General features: G+C 44.0%; 1 protein-coding gene across 3 annotated transcripts in view; it reads left to right on the top strand.

Annotated features, from left to right (window-relative positions):
* Nucleotides 1-27,968, top strand: part of FHIP1A (FHF complex subunit HOOK interacting protein 1A) — a 154,330-nt gene that overhangs the window by 76,820 nt on the left and 49,542 nt on the right. For 2 of the 3 annotated variants that reach the window (XM_059721978.1, XM_059721979.1), the window contains exons 3-6: nucleotides 11,055-11,286; nucleotides 14,215-14,841; nucleotides 23,167-23,325; nucleotides 25,669-25,755. In XM_059721978.1, coding sequence (XP_059577961.1) covers nucleotides 11,182-11,286; nucleotides 14,215-14,841; nucleotides 23,167-23,325; nucleotides 25,669-25,755 — 978 coding nt within the window. In that variant the 5' untranslated portion in view covers nucleotides 11,055-11,181. The remainder of the gene's footprint in view (nucleotides 1-11,054; nucleotides 11,287-14,214; nucleotides 14,842-23,166; nucleotides 23,326-25,668; nucleotides 25,756-27,968) is intronic. The other variant, XM_059721980.1, reaches the window with a different exon arrangement.

The raw sequence follows: 27,968 nt of genomic DNA, 5'->3' as shown, positions 1-27,968 counted from the left end.
AGCAGGAGCACTGTGGCAGGGCACTGTGTGTGCCAGCCACTTCAAGGGCCTGGAGCTGGCAGCTGCCAGGTGCCTGATGAGGGCAGCCATTTTGGGATCTGGGACTGCCCATATAAACAGGGCAGCTCAGCTGCTAGAGGTGAGGCAACAACATTGCCTGGCTGGAGGGCTGCTAGTTTCATCTGGAGATAAGGGAGGAGCTGTAGGGGATGGTAAGGAGGCTCCTGGTCCTGGGCATGACCTAAAACTGCATCCTGCCAGGAGTGGGTGGCCTGGTGGGGCTCCCAGTGGTGTGGGAGCCCCCAGGAAATGACAGGCCGGTTACCATCGCAGTGAAAGGCGTGTCAGGGCACCTTAACCCTAGCCCTCACCACCGGTTGGGTAACCCCTTTGTTTGGAGGGGCCAGAGGGTGGACCCTCGGAGTGAGGAGAAGGCGGGTGGTTAGCCCAGAAATGGGGTGGGCGGGCCATGGTTAAATCGGCCCCGAGCAGGCTCCCTGTTACAAGCGCCAAGAGACATGACAGCAGTGCCACACAAAGACCAGTTGTGCAGACATGGCCCACTAGCAGCTGGCCCAGAAGTGCAGAAGGCTCTGCTGCAGTGCCCACACCACAGGCTAGGCAGCCATGCGGTCCCCATCCAGGTCTGGTAGACATGCAGCCATGAGGCCTCAGGTCCAAGGGGGTGGGTGCTGTTGCAGGTGGCAGCAGGTCACAGCCAGGTAGCAGCCTCTGCTGCCAGACTGCTGCAGTGGGTAGAGGGAGCAGGGGCCACTCTAAGTTAGGGCTGCTTCAGCAGCCCATCTAGCACAAGGGGCTGATGTCCCGAGACACCAACTGGCCAGGCCTCAGAAACTCCTGTCTATTTGTATCTTCCAAGTTAATGCGGGCCTTAAGGCCCACGCAGCTAACTAATAGCCCCTATTGTGTGGGGCCAAAGGGTGAAATATACAACTAAACTTCTTGGGACAACAAAGGCAAAAATAGGGTGGGAGTGTCGTATGGGTCAGGGAGTCAAAACATCAAAATAAGTGCTCCTGAGGGGAACACCAAACAGAGCCCCCTGGGCCACATCCACCTGTCCTCAAAGGCATCCAGGGAGCTGGTAGACACTGCCCACTGGTGCTCTTCCCAGAAATGTGCATGGATGAGCGAAAGGAATGCAGCCTCGCAGTCCCTGGGCACCTTCCCGGCCGGAGCCTCCTTCCTGGTCACGTACAGGGCTCACTTAGCCAGGGCCAGGAGGAGGTTAACCAGGAGGTCCCAGGACTTGGTGGGGCCATAGATAGGGGGTGCCTGAGGACAAGTAGCCTTGAGCTGCTTGCCAGGACAGCTTTTTATACTTCTGGGGCCAGCACAGGGTGATCACCCCTCCCTTGAACTGGTACAGAAAAATCCTCAAACAATCGCAACCCATACTAGAGAGAGACCCTATTCTTAAAAAGATTTTCTCAGAGCCACCCATCCTAGCCTTCAAACAAGCACCGAACCTCGCCAACCTCATCACCAGAAGCAAACTTCCTCAAGCCCAGAACACACCAAAAGGATCCAGACCGTGCCATGACAAGAAATGCAAAACCTGCCAACACATCTCCACCACCTCCACTATTACTACACCCCACAACAGAGCCATCAGCATCCCAGGATCTTACAGCTGCACCTCCAGAAATGTAATACATCTCATCCAATGCACCAAATGCCCTAATGGAAAATACGTAGGAGAGACCAAACAACAATTGCGCACCAGAATGAATGCACATTGGAAATCTATCAAAGACAGAAATACCCAGTTACCTGTGGGGGCACATTTCTCACAAGAAAACCACTCTGTCTCCAATCTCTCAGTCCTGATCCTTAAAGGAGACTTACAAAACACCTCCCAGAGACGAGCCTATGAGCTCCACTTCATCAACCTCCTGGATACTAAAAATCGTGGACTAAATATAGGCATTGGATTTATGACGCATTATAATCTGCCTGACATCTGACTCCCCAGGTATCTCTCCACTTTTGTCCTCATTCTCTCTCTTCCCCCTCCCTCCCCAGCCTGTCTCTCACCCATTGACTCCTCAGTCTACATTTTCACTGACTACCTGTCTTGTATGCATACCAGCCCAGCCTCTGGCTTCTTTACTTTTCATTCCATCCAGGAAGAGCACACACCAACTGCTGAAACTTCCTTAGCCTGATGAAGGGTTTTTGAACCCGAAAGCTTGCTTAATAATTTTTTTTCCAACTATTTAAGTTGGTCTAATAAAAGATATCAGATTTACCCAAAGAACCTTGTCTGCCTCTATCCTTCCTAGACACTCTTGGGTTTATAATCTTGCAACATGGGTTAATATAATGTGTATGCAGCAAGCAAGATCTTTTTTCTTTAGGAGTCTAGTATTTTGAAGAGTCGGTGTTTTAATTCTTCAAGAAATATAGCATAGTGACTCTGAAATAGTGGTGACTTGGTAAATATCAGACTGAAGGATTAGCGAGATGAAAGGAATTAGTTTTAATAGGATTTTGTTCTCTGAATAAAGGTTGTCTGGAGTTTTCTCTTAAGTGTTGTGGTTTTTTTCTTGGTTATTTGTTAGGAAGGACATACGTTGTTTTGCTTCTCTGATTTCCCCAAAAAGTGAAAGCATCTTTAAGGTAGAATTTGTAATAGCAAACCTAAATGGCAATGCTGAATTTTCTATGGTATAGTGTTTGTCAGTTGTTTTATATATATATATATATATATATATATATATATATATATATATATATATATATATATATATATATGGTAGGTGGAACAGCCTACATGCAACAAAAGCTCAAAAGACATCTTAAAAAACTTTTCTAAAAATATCCATGTGTGGCACAAATTCAGTACTTTTCATGTTAGCAATATAAGAAGCCCTAGTGTAGATGAGTTGCTAAGTGAGACCCATGTTTTAGCCTTGAGTTGTTTAAATTTGCTTGGGAGATGTATCATTGGTATGACAATCATAATACCAACAACCAATGACTTGTGTCCTGGGTCTCCCTAAGCTGAAAATATCAAATGTGCCTGAATCTTCTTTGGAAAAGGTAAGAAACTTTCTTAAACAACTTTTATGTAGGCAGGGCCTCACTGGATTTTGTTCAGGAGAGTGAAAGAATCTTTTAACTTGGAGGCCTAATGCGGTTGCTGTCCTACTGCTGCAGACCAGAGGCTATAGATGTAACTAGATTGATGTGCGCTCCTTGTGCAGGGTGGATAGGTGTATGGGTTCACTTGCATGAGAAAAATATAATTCCCAAAGTACAGGTGCTAGCCAAGGGTAGAAAACCATTGGCAAAGGCAGGATCCTCATGTTCAGTAGAGCGGTTATCAAAATTTGGGCGCTGGGTGTGTAAGCATTTGTATTCAGTGCATTCATAAGAAGTTGTAGTATCATGGGAAAAGGGTACAAAATATTCTTCTGTGAACAAACACCACAATGGTACATCCAGTGACCATTCTTCTCTTTTTCCCCATTCTTTGTGGTTTGGAGCAAGGAGCATCATAAGACGAATTATGTATTAACTAGAGTCTGGAGTCCCCCTTTCTGGTTTCTGGATAGAATGGTTGCATTTCACTTGAGTTTATATATTTCCATGCTGGCTGAGCTGCATAGGGTTTGGTTACTGCTCTGAGAGCCTGTAGTGGCCAAGGTATCAAGGTTGTCTTTTTCTCAAAAAATGTCACAAGAGGAGGGTAGAAAAACACTTGTTCTGTTTGAAGCATAGCCTTTCTAGCAGTGTAGCAATAATCGTTGACCTTTGTGACAATGACTGTATACCTGCTCAGCTCAAGTGCCCTCTGACGATGGATGGGAACATCCTGAAAGAAGTTGGATGTTAATTTTTGTTCATATTGTACTGTTGTGTGTGATGATAGGTGTCTCTCGTTTGTTTTACAGCTTAAAGATGTGTGTTTATAATCTCCCTAAGCACTGGTAAAAAGGAAAAGCTGTATATCAAGAGAATTAAGTGTTTGTTTTTATGCTTCTTTTATGAACGTAATTACGATAAGATGGGAATTTTGCAGGTAAATTGGGAATTGCCATTATTGCTTTTCTGTTACTGAATAATTGTTTCCAGTAAATTCGCAGAAGGCCAACTAGGACAATTGTCCACTGTTATATTTTATCACTGTATTTGGCAGATTTAACATTTATAAGCTTTTTTTTAAAAATAGAAATTCTTGGCATTTTTTTTTTTAAAGGAAAGTACTTTTCAAACTCCAGACTGGTCAGTTTTAAATGTTGAAAATGGCTTTCTTCATAAAAGCTTTCTGTGGTACTTCTGGCTTCGTCCACTGAAAGGGAAGAGAAATGGCTATCCATTTTAAGTACAGAAAAAAATAAGAAAACAAGTTTTTACTGGTGGAGGAACTAACTCAGAGATAGTCCAAAGCTAGTAGTTTGATTACTAGATCAACCTCCTCACCACATGTGTGTGCTTGTAAATATGTATTTCAGAATGTTTTTCCATTTATTATATTTTATGTGGAGCTGGCAGTGTTGCTAGGTTGCTCAACAGTTCATGTTATAAGATGCCTTTTTCCAGGTGCTTATAACTTTGCCAAAAATTTTTAATCATGTGAGCAGGCATTCTTTATTTTGTAAAGTGTTGGTCAGATTGGTTTAGCTATTCCTGAAAATAAGGTTATGAGAAAATGTTGTTTTGACACATTAGGAAAAAAATCATACAGCCGTTTTGACAAGAGGCACAAGTGCTCCATCCTTTCGAGCAGGCACTTGAAATTTGGTGGAGAGGTTGTCTTGCTGTCAGAGATGTGCCTTCTGCTGTTCTCATGAAAATCTGCCTACATGGAAGCTTTTTTTTTTTTTTTTTTTTTTTTTTTTTTTTTTTTTTTTAAATTGGTACATAGATATTCAATTTGTCATCACTTCACACAAAACTTTCAAAAGATTCTGTGTGCACTAAACATGCTGTAGCCCAGGGGTGGGCAAAATACGGCCTGTAGGTCAGATCTGGGCCACCAGGCTATTTCATCTGGCCCATGGGCGCCCACCAATCAATTGTACCCTGCCCAGCCTGCTTGCCTCACTCCCACCCTTGTGGGTGGAAGGGCCTGGCCTGGCCAGCACACAGCTTCCAGGTGGGGCTGCTGCTGCCACTTCTGCAGCTGCTGGGGGACCTGTTCAGCTTCCCTGGCATCCTGCTTGCTCTGGGCACCAGGTAGGGAGGCAGGGGGAGGGGGAGCGGGAGCCGCAGCTGGGCAGGAGCATAGTGTGTGGGGCTGGCAGCAGCATGGAGCCCCCTGCCCAGGGGGGTGGTGGGAATACAGGGATTGGGTGGGCAGGGTGTGGGTGTGAGGGAGGGTGGGGGCCATGGGAGCTCCCCACACACTCCCTTCTGTGACACACAGCCCCCACTGCCAGCAGCAGCAGCAGGCAGGGTCACTCACAGCCCACGCAGGTGCTGCTGCTTGGCAGTGCGTTGCTCCAGCCAGCGCTGCAAGTGGTGGTAAGGAGGCAGCCAGACTGACCCAACTCTATTGTGCAGGGCTCCCCATAGCATACATGCAGGTCCCAGCATTTGCACGCTGCTGGGGGAAGCCCTGCACAATGGAGCCGGCACTGCCTTTTCACTCCCTGCTGTGCGGGTCCCAGGACTCTGTCAGAAGTGGAGGGGAGCTCTGCCTACTGCTTCCCAGTGGAGTCCCAGGACCTGCATGGCAGGGGGAGGGGAAAGCAGCCAGCTTCATCACACAGGGCTTCCCCCATCAGCGCACTTGCTAGGACCTGCGTGTATACAAAATATTTTTTGTAATAAAATGAAAATATGTTGCAGTAGGTGTTTGACTTTTACTGTATGATTTAAGGTGGGGATTGGTTCCAAGATGGCAACCCTCACCTCCAAAAGGAGTACTTCTGGGTGGGCAAGGGGAGGGCCTTCCGATGACAAAGGTCAAGAATAGGGGTGGGACTTCCAGTCCCAAGATGGCAACCAGGGGGTGAGGCACCTGTCAAGGGGTGGGGATACCTTTGCGGTCCTCGACAGGTCACTAAAAGTCATTAAGTAGCCCTCCAGCTGAAAATCTCTGCCCCTGCTCCAGCCTCTTCCAGCTTCTGCATTAGCCATCCCCACATAACAACTGAGCATGCTCCAGCCCCTGGCTATAACAGCTCAGCAGTATTTATTTAATTTAATTGCTTTAATTCCTGTTGTGGGCCAGCACGGCACCTGGCATTGGAACTGACAGCAGTGAGACTACTTTTTGCATTCAGGAGCTCCTGTGTTGCAACTTTTCCTGACTAAAGAAGAAAAAGGGACAGCAGCTAGAATGGGGGTTGAGGAAGAAGGAATAAATTAGAACAAGGAGTGCCGAGGATGAGTGAGCAGAAATTGGGCTGGGGAAGTGTAACAGAGAACCAGAAGGGGAGAGTAGTAGGAGGAGCTAATTATAAGGAAAGTCAGAGGCCAGGAGGGCGTATCACAAAGCCAGTTACCTTGTAATAATAGTCCAGCAGGGTGGAGTCCTGCAGGGACTGCAGTGGATAGGCAGCAGCAGCAAGCTATCTGGGGGTGAAGCCAGCAAGCTTAATGAGAAAGCACCTGTGGGTAGCTGGGGAGGGCACCTGACCAGAAGGGGGCAGAACCTGATAGATATAAACTTTTTTCACTGTGAGAATAGTGAAGCAGTGGAATAGGATGCCTAGGGAAGTTGTGGGCTCTCCATCACTGGACATGCTCAAGACGAGGTTGGATAGCCACTGGTTGAGGATCATTTATGCTTAGCTATGCCTATTTTCTACCTTGCTTCTGGGTTTTGCTGGTTACTTCTGTCCCCAACCCCCTGTCCCCCCCCCCCCTTTTTTTTTTCTGCCACATGTCAGGGTGTTTTTAAGCCTTCCCAGAGGCATTGTGTGTTGGCTACAGCCAAGACTGGGGACTTTGACTGGGGTGCTAGTGTTCCTGCTGGGAACAAATCTGGAGGTTCCTGGCTAGAGGGTCTTGTCCCTCCACTCATGATTAGATTGATCGCCATATTTGGGGTCAGGAAGGAATTTTACCTAATGGTCGGATTGGTACGGACTGTGGGGGGTTTTGCCTTCCTCTGTAGCAGGCAGTATGGCCCTCTACCTGGGACCTCATGAGCATATATTGATAACATTTTATAGAAGTAGGACATTGGCTGCGATAGTTCCCCTGCTTTATCTGTGGCAGGTTAGAGTGTTAGGTTTATGTTGTGTTGTGGTTGATGGTAGACTTGCATAGAGTTTAGATTATGGTTGTGTGGGATGGTTTGGATAGGAATGATCCTGCATTGGGCAGCGGGTTGGACTAGATGTCTGGAGGTCCCTTCCAGCCCTGCTTCTATATGACTCTATGACTTAAGGAAGAGAAAAGATGGTGTCAAGTGTAAAATGCTTAAGTACTGCCTGGATGACTGGATGTGATGTTAACAGGGCCATCCCTGGGGTGGAGGGGCAAATTGGGGTGACCACCTCAGGTCCTGCGCTTTGGGGGGGCCCCACAGAGCTGGGTGAAGCAGCTGCAACGACTCTGCACTGTCGCTGCTTGCTTCATGTCCAGCCGCTCGCTACCCCTCTCTCCACCCCCCGCTGCCCCCACTGATGGCAGCTGCAGCTTCAGGTCTGGGGCACCTGGGATTGGAGCGGGGTGGGGCCCTGCACGGGCTGATTTGCCCCAGGCCCTGCACCCTGCTCAGGTCGGCTCTGGATGTTAACCTGGATTCTTAAACCAGACTTTTTATAGGTGATCATTAAATGTGTGTTCCATGTTTTCATAGTGCCCTGCTTGAGACCCAGGTCCTTTATAGAAGTGCTAATCACTCAAAGCTGCAACCAAAATCAACATATACAGTACTATATAATGCTACATACTTCTCTATTTCCCTCCCCATGCAAAGAAATTAATACTAGTTTTAAAGTCTCAGGTTGGACCCTAACATTAATGGATATTCATGGCCTTTATTTTCCTTGGGCATCAGCTTCTTTATAAAACAACACTATTTCATTTCATAGGATAGTTATGAAAATAAATTGTGTGTGAAGAAAATTGGGAACTATAGTGTTGCACACCTTAAAAACAGAGCATGAAGAAGAGCATGGTTTGAATGTGGCACGGTACCCAGTGCCTAGGACAGTGAGAAGAAAACGGACTGAATAGCCGCTCATTAAATGGGCAGCGTCTTTTCTGTGCACTGAATAATATAGCAGGGAAGGGGTTGTTCTGTGAAAAACTAGTATGTAATCATATAATAAGGAGTATCATAAAGTATGAGGCCAAGAGATGGAAATGAGAGCAAGCACCTTTTAATTTAAACATTTCCTAACTTTTGATTTCTTGCCATTGCTATCTTGAGGTTCTTTGTGGGGGTATAGGGTGTGTGTGTGTGTGTGTGTGTGTGTGTGTGTAACTTAGTTTGGCAGACAAGGTTCCTTGGGTGAATTTGATATATTTTATTAGACCAACCCAAATAGTTGGAGAATAGTTATTAAGCAAGCTTTCGGGTTCAAAAACCCTTCATCAGGCTAAGGAAGTTTCAGCAGTTGGTGTGTGCTCTTCCAGGAATATCTTTTGTAATAAAATGAAAATATGTTGCAGTAGGTGTTTGGCTTTTACTGTATGATTTAAGGTGGGAATTGGTTCCAAGATGGCAACCCTCACCTCCAAAAGGAGTACTTCTGGGTGGGCAAGGAAGAGCACACACCAACTGCTGAAACTTCCTTAACCTGATGAAGGGTTTTTGAACCCGAAAGCTTGCTTAATAACTATTCTCCAACTATTTGGGTTGGTCTAATAAAAGATATCAAATTCACCCAAGGAACCTTGTCTGCCTATGTCCTTAGACCAACACGGCTACAACCCAAACCCCTGTAACTTAGTTTGTAAACTTCTGGAGTTTTGAACTTGTAACAATGTTTCTCTCGATTTTCAGGCAGGTCTTGAACTAGAAATTTTGCAACTGAGCTCTGTGGATGCAAGTGGAGTACAATAATAGAGATATTGTCCTCCATGCAGTGAGTTTTATCTTAAAAGAAACTTGCTAAAGATTATCTAAAGCATTGCCAAAGGGTTTTGCATTGAACGTGACAATTCATGTCATGAGAATTTCCTGTTATATTATACAAAGTTTATAAAGGTCCAGGAGCCCTGGAGTTGCAATATATACGGAGAGGAAAAGAATTTTTCAGACTACAGTCTATAAATAATCATGGTTAACCCTGTATTTTCTATTATGACATACAGTTCACAATATATTCTCACCTATATTGCATTTGTTCTCTCTTTCAGTGTTCTCAAGGGGATTTTCTGTTGTGATTCAAGATTAAGTTAAATTAAAAGCCAAGTTGGCCTGGAAAAATAAAAGGTTGTTGTAGGAAAAAAGGAAGTTTCCATGGCTGCTCAAGATGTTGGTGCTTGAGGGGAACAATGTATTCTCAAAAGCTTTTCATAGCTATCTGGGAGATGTCCACCTTTGTTTTAAGTCAGGGGTAGGCAATGTTTTTTGGTTGGAGTGTTGAAAACCCCCACAATGCCTACCTTGGAAGGTGCCAGAGTGCTGGCATGCCAGAAAAACAAAATGAGGGCAGGGGAAACATGGCAGGATGCCCTGCATGTGCCCTTGCCCCACAGCCCTGATGCCCCTGCCCCCCAGCTCGGGATTTGTGGCTGGGGGGCAAGGGCCGGCTGCAGCCGGGAGGCTGCAAACAGCTGTGCCGGGCTCCGGAGCCCCGGCATCAGCTCCGTACCAGCATGTGCACCTGCGTGTTGGAGCGGGTGGTCAGGGAGGGGCCTGAGGCAGTGCTCGGGCACCTTGGGGCGGGCTGTACTGCCCTGCTGTCTGCCCCAAGGTACATGCGCAGTCGCTGCCAGCACAGAGCTGATGCTGGAGCTGTGGAGCCCGGCGCAGCTGTTTGCAGCCTGCCCGCTGCTTACTGCAGCTGCCCAGAGCCCGGGCTGGCTACAAACAGCTGCGCCAGACTCCAAAGCCCAGTCACCAGCTCTGTGCCAGGAGCGGGGGAGAGACCGGGGTTGTGCTGCCTCAGGCCCCTCCCCCACTGCCCTCTCCAATGTGCGGGTGCACGTGCCAGTACAGAGCTGATGTCGGGGCTCCGGAGCCTGGTAGAGCTGTTTGGAGCCTCCTGGCTGCACCCGGCCCCGGCTCTGGGTAGCTGCTGCCAGCCACAGAGCCCAGGCTGCTCCCAGCAGGCAGCTGGGATGCTGCAAGCCCTTCTGGGAACAGCCCAGGATCCAGCAGCTACCCAGAGCTGGGGCTGGCCATGGCGTGCTGAGCAAAATGGCCTCGTGTGCCATGTTTGGCACGCATGCCAGGGGTTGCTGACCCGTGTTTTAAGTTTACCCTAGAGGTTTGACTCTGCTTTACTACTCTATCTTGTTCATTAAATAATGAAGTAAAATGAAAGTCCAAGGTTTGGTCTAATTCTTAATTTTTTTTTTTCGATGTGACTATAATTTGCTTGACTGCAGATACACAAACCTCTTCTACTTTTCTTCTGTGTTTCTAGTATAACATTACATACATGTAACAAGACTCATTCATGCAGGGTTCTAGAGAGTCTTCCAAATCCTCATTGTTAACCCTTTATTAATTAAAACATCTAGGGTTTAAAAGATCAATTTTAAAGAAAAAAAGTCATAAAGTCCAGAAATGGCTTGTACCTTATCCATGCAGAGATCCTGCAGTGCAGAGGTGTAACAGGGCAGCTCTGTGTCCTGGGCAGTGGCACCACATGGGACAGCTCTGGTGGTTTTATTTTTGCATGCCCCCCACCTGTCCCCCCTCTCCCTCCTTCTGCTTTGTTACAGAAACTTGTTAGATACTAAGAAAGACTTAATGGAGGAGGATGTCATATTCACTTCCAGCAGGATTGTCAGAGGAATAGAGTGCTGGTTGACATGTACAGGGGTATGGGAACCTACGCCTTACTTTCAAAACTCAAACTAACTTTTCAAGGAAATGTGATGATGTTTCTTTTAATTTTGTGCTACTTTGTTATGAAGTATGTTTGTGTTTTGTTTTTTTTTAAAACCAGATAGCTGTAAGTAGTAGAAACAATAAAGAGAGATCCATCTCACTGCGATGCTGAACCGTGATGACCAACTCCAGAGTTTTCGATAGAAATTGAATATGGCTTAGCAGGACTGATCTTCAGAGAACTAATGATGTCCTCAGGTACCAGGAGCCGCAAGAACCAGCAGGCTCTGAGCCTGCAGGGGGTTGACCCAGAAACATGCATGATCGTGTTTAAAACACACTGGGCACAGGTAATAATAATTGAATAATGCTTGAGGTTGCATTGATGGGAATCCACCCAAAACAAAGAAGGATAAGATAACATAGCACATAACAAATGCAAGTCTTTCATGTTCAATTTATCTGCTGATAGTGAAATATATTTAAAATAATAGCATAAGCCAGTCATTGAAGTACAGGAAGACCTTACTAATCCACCCATTGTTCAACCCAAATTTATGACAGAGAAGTAGTGTTCCTGTTCCTTCCTGATCTATCACTGAGCACCCTGGCAGACATTACATTTAAGACATGATTAAGCAGTTAATCACATTGTAAGTAGTAGTCTGGCCACACATTCATGCAATTAATGGTGTGATAAAACAGGGAATAAGCCATAAAGTCATTACACAGAATATGTGTAATAACTTTGTGGTTGCTTCTCGTCACACCTTAAATTGAACATGTGGCCAGGCTGATCAGCTGATGAGGGATTCAAGCTTCAGGGGTGCACCAGAGTTAAGGGTTCCTGTTTGTGGCTGAGGCTGGGAGTGGTGATCAGCTGACTGGTGCTCCAGGCTGGGCACACTGGGCACCTAGCTTGCTACTTGCTAGTGCAGGGGGAGTCTGGGGTCTTGATTCCAGGCTTGCCCCACACCAGTAATAGTGTGATTAGGATCTGATCCTTAATCCCACAGTCAAGCTTCCAGCCATACATGCGTAGCATTGCAGGAGGTGCGGTTCGTGGGATCATGGATCAGATTCCATCACGCCTTTAATTGAATGTCTGCCAGGGGCCTCAAACTGGGAAAGCTAGATTCTGTTTCCATATTTTGCATAGTTCTCAGTGACTCACTGAGATATTGGGAAATCACTTTTTGCCCCTTAGTTTGCTTTTGTGTTTCATGCTTACCAACCTTTTTTGTAATTTTTAAATGTATGAGTGAAAAGCTACATACAGCTGTTACATACTGTTAATCAACTATGATTTTCTGTTTGCATGTTGCAGGGGCAGAGCTAGGACTCTTTGTTCTAAGCTTAGCATGATAGAATATAAATGTTATTGTTAATGGCTTCTGACCCTACCAGGCACTCTTCTAGCCCTAGCTCATGCTGTTTCTATTCTATTGTTACTGAAGAAGGGAACTGAATGAGGCTGCTGCTGCCCTTGACATTTTGTTGTAGGGTTCGATGAGCCACCTGGTGGTTGATCTCTAGATGCACACTTTTCCATAACTCCTCAGTGGCACCATTACTGGAGGAGAGCTGTCACTATTCTGCATTTTTGCAGTATTCAGCCTTGACAGGGGTGAAAATAAAGGTGAACTCTATTCTGTTCTCTCTAGGAGAGCAGGCTGTACTGACTGTACTCCTTCTGCTTGGGGTGCCGTGGATATTGTGTGTTAGTCCAGAGGGCAGGGTGTTGTGATAGTAGTTCATGTTTGCTCTGTTGAATACCCATAAGAAGGTACATGCCGTAGTGGCCACTTTATCTCACTTAAAACATGACTGTGTAAGATACTTACTGAGTGCCTTCAACTGTTGGAAAAATAGAATGCTCAGAACCTTGCAGGATCTGGTCATTACTTTGGCAAAAGTGGTCTTTTCAGCCAATCACAATTCTTTTACCACTTTCAAGTTTTAATGAGTTTTTTGCAGCAGTAACACAGTTTGACTTGGTTTGTGGTCCACTATAATCACCTGATCCTTTGCTTCAGTACTGCAGCCTAACCAGTTATTCCCCATTGTATTTGTATTGTTCCATCCTAAGTCAGAACTTTCCCCTTGTCCTTGCTTAATTTCACTCGATTTTGGATCATTTTCCAGATTAGAGGGGAGGATTAGAATTCAGATTGATCTTGATAAAGTGTCTACAACTCTACCCAGTTTAGTGTCATCTGCAGATTTATTGAATGTGCACTTAATCCCATTCTCCAAGAACAGAACCCAGGGCATATTTTTATGAAATTCTACTTGATGTCTCCTCCCAGTTGGACATAGATCCATTAATGAGCTTTTTATGAGCATAATGATCTAACCAGTTATGTATCTGTCTAGCTGAGATGGTCTAGTCAGGAATGCTCTGGCCTTGAGCAGGGGGCTGGAGTAGATCCCTTCCAGCTCTACATTCCTGTGATCCTGTGACCTTAAATTACTTTAATCTAGACAGTATTTCCTTAGGTTATGAATGAGACTGTCATGGGAGGCCATGTTGAAAACCTCACTAAAGTCGACGTATATTGCAGGCACTGCTTTCCCCTATCTACAAAGCCCATCACCTGCTGTAGAAGGAAATCAGATTGGTCAAGCACGACTTGTGCTTGACAAATCCATATGGGCTCTTCCTGATTACCTTATTATCTTCTAGGTGCTTAGAAATAGATTTTTTAATGATATGCCCCAAAATTTTATTGGGAATTGATGTTAGACTGGTCAATCCATAATTTGAATCTTTCTTTTTCTTTTTTTTAAAAGATAGGCACTATTATTGGCCCTTTGCAAGTCTTCCAGGATCTTGCCTGACCTGCATGAGTTCTCAAAGAAAATAGCTGATTTCTTGAGTACTCTAGAATGAATCTCATTTGGTGCTGCTGAATTGACTACATTTTGTACTGGGAGTAGAGCCTTTGACTTTGGACCTCTATCATACCAAATGAAATTTGTTTTAAAATATTAGTGAAACTTAATTTTTAAACTACAGTAGAGCCTAGCTCATCCACGCTTCAATAAATCCCAAATCTGCAACAGTAAGATGACTTGTGAATAGTGTACCTCTCAATGTAAGTGCATCACAGTGTTGTCCCAAATACGTGCAAAGCATAAAGATTTTAAAGTCAGACTTTTTCTTTTATCACCTGTGGGGAAAAAAAACCTTAAAGCATGAAAAAGTAAAAGATGTTACTTCTGTCTTTAATCCTCTGTACACTCAGATGATAGATGTTTATTTGGGTTCTGTTTAGGTTGTGAAAATCTTAGAGAAGCATGACCCTTTGAAAAACACTCAGGCAAAATATGGGGCGATCCCACCTGATGAGGCCAGCACTGTGCAGAATTATGTGGAGCATATGCTCTTCTTATTAATTGAGGAGCAAGGAAAGGATGCCTCAATGGGGCCCATCCTGGAGTTTGTGGTCACAGAGAACATCATGGAGAAGCTCTTCCTTTGGAGCCTGAGGCGGGAGTTCACTGATGAGACAAAAATTGAACAGCTAAAGATGTATGAGATGCTGGTCATGCAGTCCCATCAGCCTTTGCTGCACCACAAGCCAATTCTGAAGCCTTTGATGATGCTGCTGAGCTCTTGCTCAGGAACAGCCACACCAGATGTGGAGGTGGAGCTGGTTGTCCTGCTGAACCAACTCTGCTCCATCATAGCCAAAGATCCCTCCATTTTGGAACTGTTTTTCCACACCAGTGAAGACCAAGGAGCAGCCAACTTCCTCATTTTTTCCCTTTTGATTCCTTTCATTCATCGAGAAGGAACAGTAGGCCAGCAGGCTCGTGATGCTTTGCTCTTCATAATGGCCCTGTCTGCAGAGAATAATGTTGTTGCAAATCACATAGTAGAAAACACATATTTTTGCCCGGTAAGTTGTCATTGTCGTGTGTCCCCCCCCCCCCCCCCCCCCCCCCCCCCCCAACTTCCTATCTTTCTGCAACTTTTAATTTTGTCACTTTTTTTTTTTTTTTCCCTACCCCTCTCCTTTTTCATGAACTAGCTTTTGCTTAAGTCAGGGATTCTAAAAATTAATGCAGGAAACCACATCAGTCCTTCAGATTCTGTCCTTGTGGATGTTGGAGTAAGGAGATGCAAGGAACCATCTATGTTTGTGTGCAGCAGCAGCGTGTCCCAGCCAGGATGGTCTAAAACACACCCCACCATAGGTGAAGGAAGAAAAAACAAATGGGGGGGGGAGGGGGCCACTGAGCGTGCGAGTGCACACACCTCCCCCATGGGAAAGTCTGGGGGGAGGGGAAAGAGCCAAGGGGAGGGAGCGGCATTGCCCACACTGCGCCGCCCTGGCCACCTCCTGGCCCTGACCGTGTCAGCCCTGGATGCCGCACCAGCCATGGGTGGGCACCGCCATGTGCATCCCACTGCTGGGCGGGCCAGGCACTGAGGTACACGGCAGTGCCCGCTGCTTTCAAAGTGGCAGTGGCAAGGCATGGAGCAGAAGCTGAGCCCAGGTCACAGCTGTGGCCTGCCCTCGCCTGTGCAAAGATTGGGGGGCCATATGCCCTCCCCCCTTGGCTGCATGGCGCTGTGCCTCCAGAGGAGGTGCTGGGCTCTGATTGTCCCATGTCCCAGGCGGGCTGGGACCCCGTTCATGGAGAGTTGGGCCCTGGCCAGGCCAGGTCATGGGACAATCTGCAAGGTGCAGGAGGGAGCGGGCCAGGGGCAGGGGTGAATGATTCGCCCTTCCCCTACTCCACTCTTTCCTGCACTGTGCGGGTCTTGATCTGCCTTCCCCCAAGCCCATGGAAATAAAAAAAAAAAACAAAAAAAAACAGATTAAAAGAAACTTACCTGCCTGCTGCTGGGATGGCTGTGATTCTGGCTGTGAGTGCACAGGGTAGCTCAGCATACCTGCCTCTCCCCCTCTGCTGCAGGACCCTGGAGCTGAGTTGCCTTAAGGCAATGCCTGCTGCAGCTCTGTGTTTGGAGGGGGCTGAGCCCCATTAGCACTCCCCTTCTGCTGCTTATGGACCCCACCAACATGGTCCAATATCCTTCTGCTGCCATTGGTGGAGCTCTGTTTCTGGCAGCAGCTGGGGATGACCCTAGAGCAGTGGGGGCCAACCTTTTTGGCAGGTGTGCTGCAAATGGAATGCCACATCTTTCCTGACTGCCAATCCAATCCCTTTTCCCCTACCTGATCTGCTGCTGTGCTGCCTGTCCTCTCCTCGATCTTCTTCATGCCACATATGGAGGCTGCTTATGCCACTTGTAGCATGCATACTGTGGTGGGCCAGTAGGGGGCACTCCTGCACTGAGACACTTATTTCACTGCCCCTGACCACTTCCAGGCTCCAAGTCTTTCCTGGGGCACCTCATATCCAGCTGACCCCCTTTCTGGAGCACACCTGCAGGCCCGGGGGTACCGCTGCCACCACCCAGGGGATCTGGTCTGTTTTCAGCCCTGTGCCCCCTGGGGTACACAGGCACTGTAGACCTAGAGGGTGCTTAACCTCTGAGAACTTGGGGTGTTCCTTTAGTCTGAAGCACCAAAAAGTAGCCTCCCTTAGTCAGCCAGACCAAGGGTGCACGAAGGCATAATCCAGGACCTCTCCCAGCCAGTCCACCATGCTATGAACGGTGGAGAACTTTATTGGTTAAAGAAGGAAGACTTGGGGAAGGGTACAGGTTAGAGAAAAATCAAAGAACAGCCACAGAGCAAACAGTGTGGCTAAGTAGCTGTTGAGCATGCATCTATATCACAGTAAACTATATATCTAGGTACGTTTCAGTTAAGTTACCCACAGGTATCATCCAGAGGCTGATTATGCTTTGCTATGGAGACAAGCAGTTCACCGAGTCAGTGAGTTTCCAGAGAGATCCCCATCTCTCTGCCTGGTTAATTACTCGCATATTCCTGACCAATGGTTCCTTCCTTTTCCTTCAGGAAGAAGGGGCTCTTAAATATTAAATTTCCTGACCACACCCTCCAGATCCAATCAGGGCCAGTGTTGTTTAAGGCTAACCAACCAATTTTAAAAAGCATTACTGGTCTACTCATACATCTCTGGGGCTACTACCCCTGTGCCACGAGGTTAGGTCACTAGGCAGAGCTGGTTGTTTAGCAACCGGAATGATAAACAGGTAATAAGCCTTATAGTAGAGTTTGGGGAGATACTGTAATGGCATTCTGTCACACAAACCATCAGTTGGCCACCCTTGTCCTAGAACTTCTTTACAACCATATTTCTGGGTTGGGAGTTTGCAAGTGAGAATGGTGGGGTCATGTTCACAACAATCCCAGCCAAGCTATGTTGCTTCCATGGTACAGAATTCCCACAAAGCCTTCACAATTAAATTGTGTATTTCTGTGTCCATCTTGGAGGCCTGCCCTGTGATCTTTATTCCGCTGTCTGTATAATGTGGATATTATAATAATGTGGGATACGGAGATTTCAAAGAATTTTAAAATGAATGAACGGGTGGTGCATAGAAATGGTTGTTGTTGTTCCTGTATTATGTGTAACAATATAATATGACATTTTTCATTGTTTCTTAGGCCAGAACCAAATAAGAACAGAGCAGTCTCACTCTAGGGTTAGCAGTGTTTTTGGCCAGAGTGCCAAAATCACCCAGCCTGCACCCATTCCTCAACTGGGCGTTCCAGAGATGGGGAAGCCGCAAGGGGTCTGATTCTCATTGCTGGCAGTGGCTACATGCGTACCTCTGGATGGTTGGCAGGGGAGGGGCTGGGGTTGCGCTGCCCCAGTTGCTTCCCCTCCATGTGCTGTGAGCCATGCATGCACCTGCTGCCACCATGGGGCTGGTGCCAGGGCTCTGGAGCCTAGTGCAGCTGTTTGCAGCCTCTTGGCTGCCTTCCACAGCCGGCCCGGGCTCTGGGCAGCTGTAGCAGGCGGCTGGAAGGCTGCAAACAGTTGTGCTGGGTTCTGCCCTACCAGCACCAGTTCTATGGTGGCAGCAGCTGCACATGTGCCACCGGAGGAGAAGCCAGCATTGTGCTGCCCCAGACCCCTTCCTAGCCATGCGCCCAGAGGTGTGCTCACAGCTGCTGCAGCCACAGAATTGGTGCCTGGGCTGCAGGGTCCTATTATTCACCAGGTGTAGGGGTCAAGTTATCTAGTCCTTTTGTTCTGATCAGCAAAATGTATTTGGTGGCTTTATCATCCATATACCTTATTTACTTGAATCAAGCTGAGGTTCCCCCCACCCCATTTAACATGGGGAGGGGGAAAGCCCCTTATCTTGGATTCAAGTACAGGTGGGAGGCAGGCAACTGCTATGGCTCGGACTCTGGCCCCAACCTAAGCTTGTGGTTGGAACTAAAGCAGCAGCTACTGCCTTCCTACTACCTTCCAGCTCCAGCCCCATTCTGGCCAGGGGCATGGAGTACATGGTCACTCCAGCCCATACCGTACTGGCAATGATGGCAGGAGCTACAGGGCTGGGGCCAGAGCTAATGCTGCCGCAACTACTGCTGTTTTGGGCTGTGTGGGGGCTGGAGTGACCATGTGCTCCATGCCCTGGATTGGAGTAAGGTTAGAGGCAGGGCCAGAACTGGAGGGCAAGTGGCAGTGCAGGGAAGTAGATGAGGGGAAAGGTACAGAGGCAAATGGGGGGCATGTTTTGGAGGAGGCAGGTCCTGGGGAGGCCAGTGGTGGAAGGGGCAGGTGCCAGGGGTGCAGGCAACATGGGATGGGAGGGGGTGACAGGTGCTAGTAGGGGCTGTAGGCGCAGGTGTGGTGGAGGGGCAAGCAGCACTTGATTCCCTCACTGCTTACCCCACTATTGCTGTTTTCCCTGCTGCAGCAGTGAGGAGATGAATGTAAGACAACCTTCCAATAATTAGATTCTATACCTGAAAAATTATAACAAACAAAAAAATTTCCATGTATAGAATCTAATTATGGGGGCAGGGCGTCATCTTAAATTCAAAGTCATCTTGGATACAGGTAAATATGGTAAAATACTCCAGTTCAAGAAATCTGGGAACAGTGGTTTACAGGACTACTACAGGTTAGTAGTTTACTTGATCTGAACAATCCTGAAGTGAAATAAGATCTCATGTGCCAAACATTTAGAGGGCAGTATATTGTTATTGGCTTCCTACTAGCCACATGGACCAGCTGCCTCGGATGAGGACAGGAGTTTTGCTGTCCTTTTGGGTTTGTTGAAATGTGATTGAGGCCAATAGGTGTATCTCATACCCTTCACTTAAGATTGAGGTAGAGGCCTCTGTTGTAAAATGTAACATGAACATGTCACCAACCCTGAAACAAAGTCACGTTTAGGCCTGCCCCAGAAATGTAATTGTATGGGAGAAGCAGCTACCTGGGAATTGTTGTGTTCAGCAGTGGGGATTGTTGGGTTTGACTGGAAGAGCAACTGTCGGGTGAAGCACTACAAAAACAGACACAGAAGGAAAAATAACACCGGGGTACAGCCTGCAAAAGCACTATATTTCTGAAAAACCTGGTCAGAGAGAGTGTTGCAAGCCATCTTTTTATTGTTTGAGTCCTCCTGTAGCCAGGGAAACAAGGTACGTACATTAGTTCTTAGTAGATAGGATTACTTCAAAGATACGTTTTTGCTTCTGTTGGAGACCCAAGCCAACCTCTAAGAGCATAAAAGGGTAAAACCATGGTTTTAAGAAACAAAACAGAATGCCTCTTTTTCACTTCAGTTTTTCCTCATTGCTTTGAAATCCTGAATTCAGTATTTGGTTGGAGAAGCCAGGTTTGCACAAGGATCTTCATCTTTTTTGCCTTCTCCTCAGCTGTATACCAGTTGCAGTATTGCTCATGGGAAGCCAATTCATTTTTATATTGAACTAACTTCCATAGGCCCTTTGGTATCACCCTCAACTCCAAACCTGCAAATTCCTTAGGGAGCAGGGCCACACCATCCAAGTGTTTTACAGCAGGCTCCAAGACCAACTTTTTAACTCGTGAAGATTCCTTTGTATAATTCCAAATGCTGCGCCATACCTGGCAGATAATGAAACAGTCTTGTACTGAGAGGCTCTGGTTGACCTCATTTAAGCAGATACTGCTAAAGAATATTGAGCTTTATTTTAAATTGTCCCCCTAGATAGATACCATTATTGGATCTATACTATAACTTCTATAATTACATCTGTCAATTAATTGAAAGAAAACAGGCTTTTTTACTCTGAAGATAAAAGCCAACTATATTAACCTCCAAACAGCAGGGAACTGCAATTGACAAAAAGCCTTCCTAATTAGAATGATTGTCAGAGTGTGTTAAAATCAGATTTTTTGAAAAGTAATGAGACTAAGCCCCCAAGTCTATAATAAAATATAATGCAAACCTATAGAATTTGTCCATGATCATTAAATCTACTTTGAGTTCACATGTGACTGACTCTGAGGGCCAGATTTTGCTCTGTATACTCCATGGGCGTCATCAGTGTCACAGTAGATCAATAACGTGAGAACTGAGATCGCAACCTGGCCACAGATCCCTTTTGCCTAGGATCCAGCATTTTATTCAGACACATAGGCAAGGAATGGATTCAAAGGCTTCCTTCCTTCCCGTTTTCTAAGGAAAGTGGTAGAATCTACTTTTGCCTTTGAATTAACTGGTGCCAAGCATGTACATTTAAATATTAATTCCTAGCTGAAGTCATGTTTAAACTATAGCCATGAAGTAAAAATCATCAATCTATTTTGGTTAAATAAACGAGGGAAATCATCTCCAACAATGTTTCTACTTTTAAAAGCTATTAAAGAAATTTCATGGTTGAATTGTTTGTGAACCAAATAAAAATCCTACATTGCATAACACAAATAAATGTTTTTAAGGTCTCCGCTTTTTTTCAGAACTCTTCAAGTAACTCCAGCAAACCAGATTCATGTAAGAAATAACCCACTCCAATGGAGTTCACTATTCTGTTATCGTGCAGCATGAGGTTGAAGGTTCATTGTCAATCTAGCATTCAACTGGTAGGCATTGTGTTTCAGTGAAAGCTGTAGTTAGTATTCTGAAAATATGGCCACTTTATAATTTAGGGGCGCGTAAGTATAGTTTTATAAATGAGCAGGTGCATCCCGATGGCCAGTCTAGGACACATAGGCAAGGTAAAATCTGTTATCTAATAATGTTCAATACAATAAAACTTCTCAGTGTTGGCCAAGTCTGATTTGTGCATTTAAGGCAAATGTGCCATAGAGAATCCATTTCATATGCAAATTAAATCTCTTGCTAATCTAGCTTCTGTGCACAGAAATAAAAATGTTCTTGCACTTCCTCCTAGGAAACAGTAATGTCCTTTTTCCCCAAATTCATTATGGTTTGAAGAAATGCAAGTCACACTTAGGATCTGAACCTGAGACTTCTTAGTGTCAAACAAACATTTAAACTGGTTTTTTTCTGAAGGATCTTCTGCAGGAAAAGCAGTACCAACACCTTCATTGAGAATAGTGCTTAACTATGCTGACTACAGCCACTGAAAATTCAAACATTTGTATAGGCTCCGTTTTTGTTTTACTTAATATTTTTGTTTTAAATCATCCTGGCATAGAAGTACATGATTATAAAAATAGTAACTTGAGCAGCTGTTGTAACTACTCTTACTCTAGCTTTCAGCTCTTTAGTGTGCACCCTGAATCTCTTTATTTCTGTAAAAAGTGACTCACCATATTATATCCATTAAGTCCTAAAGCCCCCTTTTTATATCTTGCATAATTATGCCTGTCACAGAAATCTATCTTTTATAGTTATATAGTTTTAGGAACAGAGGGCATTCAGGGATACAGCTTTTGTTCTCTAGGGTAAGTTAGCAATTGTGGTTGGTTATAATAGCGCACCATCAGAACTTAAAATGAACTTTTGGTCTCTGTCCTTGACTGTGACGACCATTCATTTTGTAATAGATAAAGCCACTTGCTTTTCAGCCGGGCTCTGACCCTCTCGCATTATAAGGGTCAAGTGGCTGTTTGTGGAGAGCAGGGAAATTCCTTGCAGGAATCTGTTGTATGAAGGTTTCCTTATATTTTAGTCCTAAGGACCACATTAAAGGGAACCCTGATTTTAAAAAGAATCTCAGAATTTGTACAAAATCATGAAAAAGAAGAAAAATTGGAGATAACATCTGAAAAAACCCTATCTGCTTTGGTAGCTTTGAAAAAAACCCTCCTGAAACTGCTAATTACTTTAAAAATGCAATAACATTTTAAAACCTCGTAAGAATTTTTTTCCCTTAAGTTTGCAATTATAAAAGCTACAGTGTTATACTTGTGTAGCATGTTCTAAATCAAAGTGCTTCAGTATCATTGGAAACAATGCCTATAAATTTTCTAAGACTACCTCTTCTTCACATACTGATAAATAAAACATTTAGCGGTTAAGAATAAGCATTTTCCTTATTACATTTCACACCAGTGGGTCCCCAAAGCATAGGGATTGAAAAGCACCATGTCTGATGCCTGAGGCTAGGTACAGACATTTGAAAAGCCCAAAGCAGAATTGATCTAAGTTACACAGTTTTCTATAAGCAGCGTAGTTTAGATCTGTAGTGAACAGAATGCACTTTTGCCTTTTTTTGCGGGGGGGCTGCTTTTTTTTAAATTAGTCTGGATGCACCTTAACTTCTGCTCTGTTTAAGGGTATAGACCGGATTCCAATCACTTATACCGGTTACGAGTGTAATGTCTATACCTGGCCTAAATGAAGTTGAGTGTAGTGTTATTGATGTAATGGTTTTCCTTACACTTCCCAATTTGATAATGGCCCTGTTTTTATAGAGGGCATCTATAACAGCAAAGTAGAAACCCTAAATAAGGACAGAAACTAATCACAGTTATGAAGCTCTGAAAGCAGTGACTGATGCTTCTGTGTTGCACCAGATGTTGGAGCACATGCAGGGACTAATGCTAGAATGGAGAAGCAGGAAGGAATTGAGCAGGTGTAAAACTATTTTACAAGCATAAAAAGGTGATTTGCCAATTAAGGCTGTAAGGTGACCTTTTTCTCAAGCAGTTTCCCTTAAGTAGCAGCTTTTAAAAATAGAGGAGCTTTAAAATTGTTTTCTGCTGTCACTTTAACACTCATCTCTTCCCTTTTTTGTAATATTTTTAGTAAGTGTTACTGAAACTCATAGAAGAAATGTTTTGTTTGCACAAGAATATTATTTTAAGCAGATGGATTAAACTGTTGGAGGAAAACATTGTTCATTCTTCATTGTTTCTAAATGCAGGTGCTTGCAACAGGACTGAGTGGCCTCTATTCGTCTTTGCCTACAAAGCTGGAAGAAAAAGGAGAAGAATGGCACTGTCTGCAGAAAGATGACTGGCTTTTATCCCCAGCTCTTGTCCAGTTCATGAATTCCTTAGAATTTTGCAATGCAGTAATACAGGTAGGTCACAGTGTCAGATTGTCCTTTTTGAAGTATTAGTTAAACTGTATATTCAAAGCCTTTTTAAAGGATGTGCCTAATTTTTCAACAGGACAAATTTCCCCTTGATTTAGCTTAGTTTAAGAGCCTTTTATAAAAGAAGAGTTGTTGATTCATCTTTACAGCCAGAATAAGTAACATGTTTGGTTTTCAAGTGGCCAAATATTTTTAATTAATAAAATGTAAGTACACAGTTTTTGTATCATTATCTCAAGTAATTGGGAGACTTTTCCTCCTTTAAAATAGTTGATTGCATTTTAAATACCCACATATTAAAAGGAAATGTGTATTTGATGAAAAGGTAGTTTTATCTACTTGAGTAGTGAAGAATTATCTCATCTTTTACATCAAGATTTTTAGACTACAAAGAAAAAATACTTTATTTTGGCTAATGATGTGTCTTATGTAAAGAATGTTGTCATCCTTGCTGAATTTAGAGGGAGTTAAGTATCTTCTTCACACAAATTTAATTCACTTCAAAACTGGCCTGCTTAGAATAATTCTCTATTCTTGACTACTTCCTTGATTAGATTCTTTTTCTCCTTTGATTTCTTGTTACTTTTGTCTCCAGTCTAAAGATAATCAGATTTTATATCCTTTTGAGGCTATCGAACGCTTCTACAGCAAGTGTTTTGAGTAAAATATAACTCCTGTTACTTCTATAGATTTATTTGGATAAGAAAGTGATCTTAATAACAGTGGTGAAGCTGGCCATATTTTACTTTGTGTAATCTTTTTATTTAAGAGGGTGTGTATGCAAAGTACAGTAAAATAGCCAATTATTTTTTGAAACACGTGAAGATATATTTATCATTTTTAAAACCAACATAGTAGAATTAATAGTAGTTTTATGTTCAAAGCTGCACAATATAGGCTTTCTAATGCATGTACATCAAAATCAATTTTATATCTATACAGAACACTTCTTCAGGAGAGTTTATAGTCTCTGATACTGTTACTTGATACTTCTCTTTCATTAAGTTGAAGGCCATAACTGATAGGAAAGGAAAGAAGACCATATAATTTTAAATCTATTTTAAATTAAATTCAGTCGTTTTAAGGGATGCATAGATGTATGCATAGTCAGTATGCTATATATTTTTATCCTATCAATTTACCTTCAATAAGAGAGAGAGAGAGGAACCATCATTTAACCATCCTACAAGCAGATCAGAGAGTGTATTGTGATTTAGTCACTAATCCCTCCTTGTTCTGGGGCAGGGAATAAGTTGTTTCTGCTCTTGGTTTATTCTGTGTTAGGCTAGCTATTCTGGCTGGTGAGTAAAGCATACTAGTGTCAGGACTCCTTCCTCTCTGTGACACCTCCCTATGCTATGAATTACTGGAAGGAAGGGTAGGCAACACTGCTGTAGCAATGTCTCTCTCTGGTTTGAGAAGGGTTGAGCACATGCGTAAGAAAGGGATCTTATTTGTGGCCAGAAAGTATCTCTGCCTTTATAGATGTAAAATAGTATGCATATATATATATACTGCTGTAAACTCTTTTTTTTTTCCAGTTCCTTATATATGTATATAAGGAACATAGTTCAAGCATGTAAAATTTTATAGCAGTGAAGAATACATCATAAGTCAGGCTTAACTTTTAAAATGCAAGGTCAAAATAGGTGGTTTTACTGTCTTTAAAAACAAAATGCTATGTTCTAAAAAGTAGGCAGTATCTTTTTGCATTTTAGTTTGTAATATTTTTTCCTCTAGTTAATGTGTGTTTTAAAGCATTTAACTGGCCTGGTGAGCAGTGCTTATGCAAAAGCTTGGGGGGGAGGCAGGTAGAGGGACTGTGTGACCAGCAGAGTGAGAATGCTGCCAGTTAAATGTAGTCCTTAAAATATACAAATTTCCATTTTGCATTTGTTTGTTTCTTGTTCTAACACTGCAAGTTAATTGGCATATTGGCTTTAAAGTGACCCTGTCAAGGCTGACAGAGCTACATTTTAAACTGGCTAGTTCTGTTTAGGTTCATGGGTATGCACAACACATTGTTCATCCATTCATCTTTGTCAGCAGCCAGGAGATTGAAATATATGGGAAAAACTCTGCTCTTGGAATTTGGTTATTCCTTAAAAGTAGTTTGTGCTCTTAATTGATAAAGGAGAAAATCCTTAAAATGCCCAAAACAAGCACCAGTGAAAAGAACAAATTCAGTGAATCTTGTTGAACTAGGCAGATGGTTTTGATAATGATTAATGATATTCTGTTTTAAGAATCTTTCCTGAGAACTGTTCCTTTGAAGACAAGTGGGATGGTTCAAATGCAGTTTATCATGACACTAGATTTATTTTTTAGGTGGCACATCCCTTAATTCGTAACCAGCTTGTGAATTACATTTACAATGGGTTCCTGGTGCCAGTAATGGCTCCTGCACTCCATAAGGTTAGTAGTGTGTGTGTGTGTGTGTGTGTGTGTGTGTGTGTGTACATGGATAGCTGAAAAAGAACATTAATGATTATTAGTATTAGTCTGTAATTTGGGAAATTTCTCACTGTTCTATTGCTTGGGTTTCTGGCTGACTTTGACCTCACTTTTCCCACCTTTCCATTCCATGTTGTCCAATTCCCTTTGATAACATCTGATTGTTAAACAGGGTAGTGTCACTTTTTTGGTGATGGAAGATCATCTTTTGAAAGAGGCATATTTTTTCTTATTCTCCTTAGACCTAAAGGCAACATGGCATTTTGGGGCCTCCACCCACTCCCAAATTGACTCCCAAGTTGCATCTTCTCAGCAGCTATGAAGCATGTTGATCTTATGCTGCTGTGTCAGTACAGGAATAATCATATTTTAAAAGGCAGGAATTAGGACTTGTTTGTGTTGATATAACCCTATTACATGCATATTAATCCCATGAATACCAGCAGGTTGGAAATAGTAGAAGAGGAGGTATGTTCCCATTGCTTGAAGACATTGTAGTGGGAAGCCTAGTGACTTATCAGTGAAAAAACTGTCACATACAGAGAGGCATCTGTGACTCACCTTAGTCATGTTCTCCTTCTGGTGCCTAGCTGAGGCGTTACAAACCTTTACTTTCTTTCTTTCAGTCTACTTGTCGCCATCAGGCCCAGCGCAGGTATTTGTTAGGGAGCTGAACAGCGAGCTTTTAACCTGACTTCTGTTTTCTAAAGAAACTCAAAAGTTGCTCTGTGGCTTCTGGGTGTAGCAGCCAGGTAGGGAATGGAAGCAGTGACTTCCCTGGTATGGGTTACTGCATATGAAATGTGATCTCTTGTGTGTACCATCCTGCCTGCACATGTCAGATGCTCTCTCTTGGTTTTTTAAGATACTTTTTGAATTAATGAGCTACACCAAAATATCAGTAAAGTATTGAGGTGTTGAATTAGCAAACTCGGCGTGATCTTGACTTTGTATCTAGCAGTGCTAATACCAGATATACCAATAGTCCATTCATATGTGCTATTATGGCTATTGTTCTATTGGCATGCACAGTGTATCCAGGCTTGCTTCTTTTCCAGCGAAGAAAACAGCTTCCCCACTTAACATAGACCTGAATTTTGGAAAGCTAATTTTTTGGGGGGGGAAGTACATGTTGTACACAAGAAAATATGGTATTTCCTCCTTCAGGTTTCTTGGTGCATTCTGTTGTTTGCCTGTCTCTTTAGGGAAGGGGGTTCCTCACATATCATTCTGAAAGGCCATTTCAAAGGGGCGGTCCTGGGTGGCAGACTGCATCAAACAGGCATTTGGCGCTTGCTTTAGGGTATGTCCATCCAGCAAAATGAAATTGCGATTGCAGCATGCTAGTGAACAACATGCTTACTTGATTCAAGTAGGGTTAGTAACAATAGCAGTGAAGTTACAACAGCAAAATCTTGTGTATGCTGGAAGAATGCATGCTGTCTATGGCAGGGGCAGGCAATTATTTTGGGTGGAGGGCTGCTTACTGAGTTTTGGCAAGCTATCAAGAGCTGCGTGACAGGCAGCCACGGGCAGATAAAAAAAATTAGAAAATTAATATTTAGGGGCCCCGTGGGCTGGATAGAATGGCCTGGCAGGATGCATTTTGCTCACCCCTGCTCTAGGGCCTGGGCATGCACTTTGTTTGCTAGTATTTGCTAACACCTGTACCATTGTATCCCTACTGCTGCTGTTACCCATGCTAGATTGAGCTGGCACGCATCCACTGGCATGTGGTGCTACAATCATACTTTTACTTTCTTGTGTAATCAAATTTGAGACTAAGCTAATTAACTCCTCAAGTGTCTGTGTTTTGTCCAACATTAAGCAACTAGTAATACTACCTCATTTGTCTTTATTTGTGTTCTTCATTTTAAGTGGCTGTAAGTAAATAGCACTAACCATAAGCTCTGGGTCTCTTTGACTTCAGCTAAAAATGCAGTCTGTAACTTCTAAAAACCAGTGAAAATTCCCAAGAAGTTATCTTCTCCAGCACTGCTTCCTCTCCTCATTCCCTCCCCCCTCCCACAGCTCTGTGTGACCATATTCCAAAGAACAGCTGCCTCAGCTTTCATATTCCTGATCAAAACTCTACCAGTGCTTTGAACAACAACAAAAAAGATGCATTTTTAAGACACTGTGGCTGACTTAACCTGTTTCAACAGAGGAGTATA

This window comes from Alligator mississippiensis, chromosome 2 (assembly GCF_030867095.1).
Source record: "Alligator mississippiensis isolate rAllMis1 chromosome 2, rAllMis1, whole genome shotgun sequence".
NCBI classification, from domain to species: Eukaryota; Metazoa; Chordata; order Crocodylia; family Alligatoridae; genus Alligator; species Alligator mississippiensis.
Note: the sequence above shows the minus strand (reverse complement) of the source record. Positions and strands in the feature narration are given on the sequence as shown.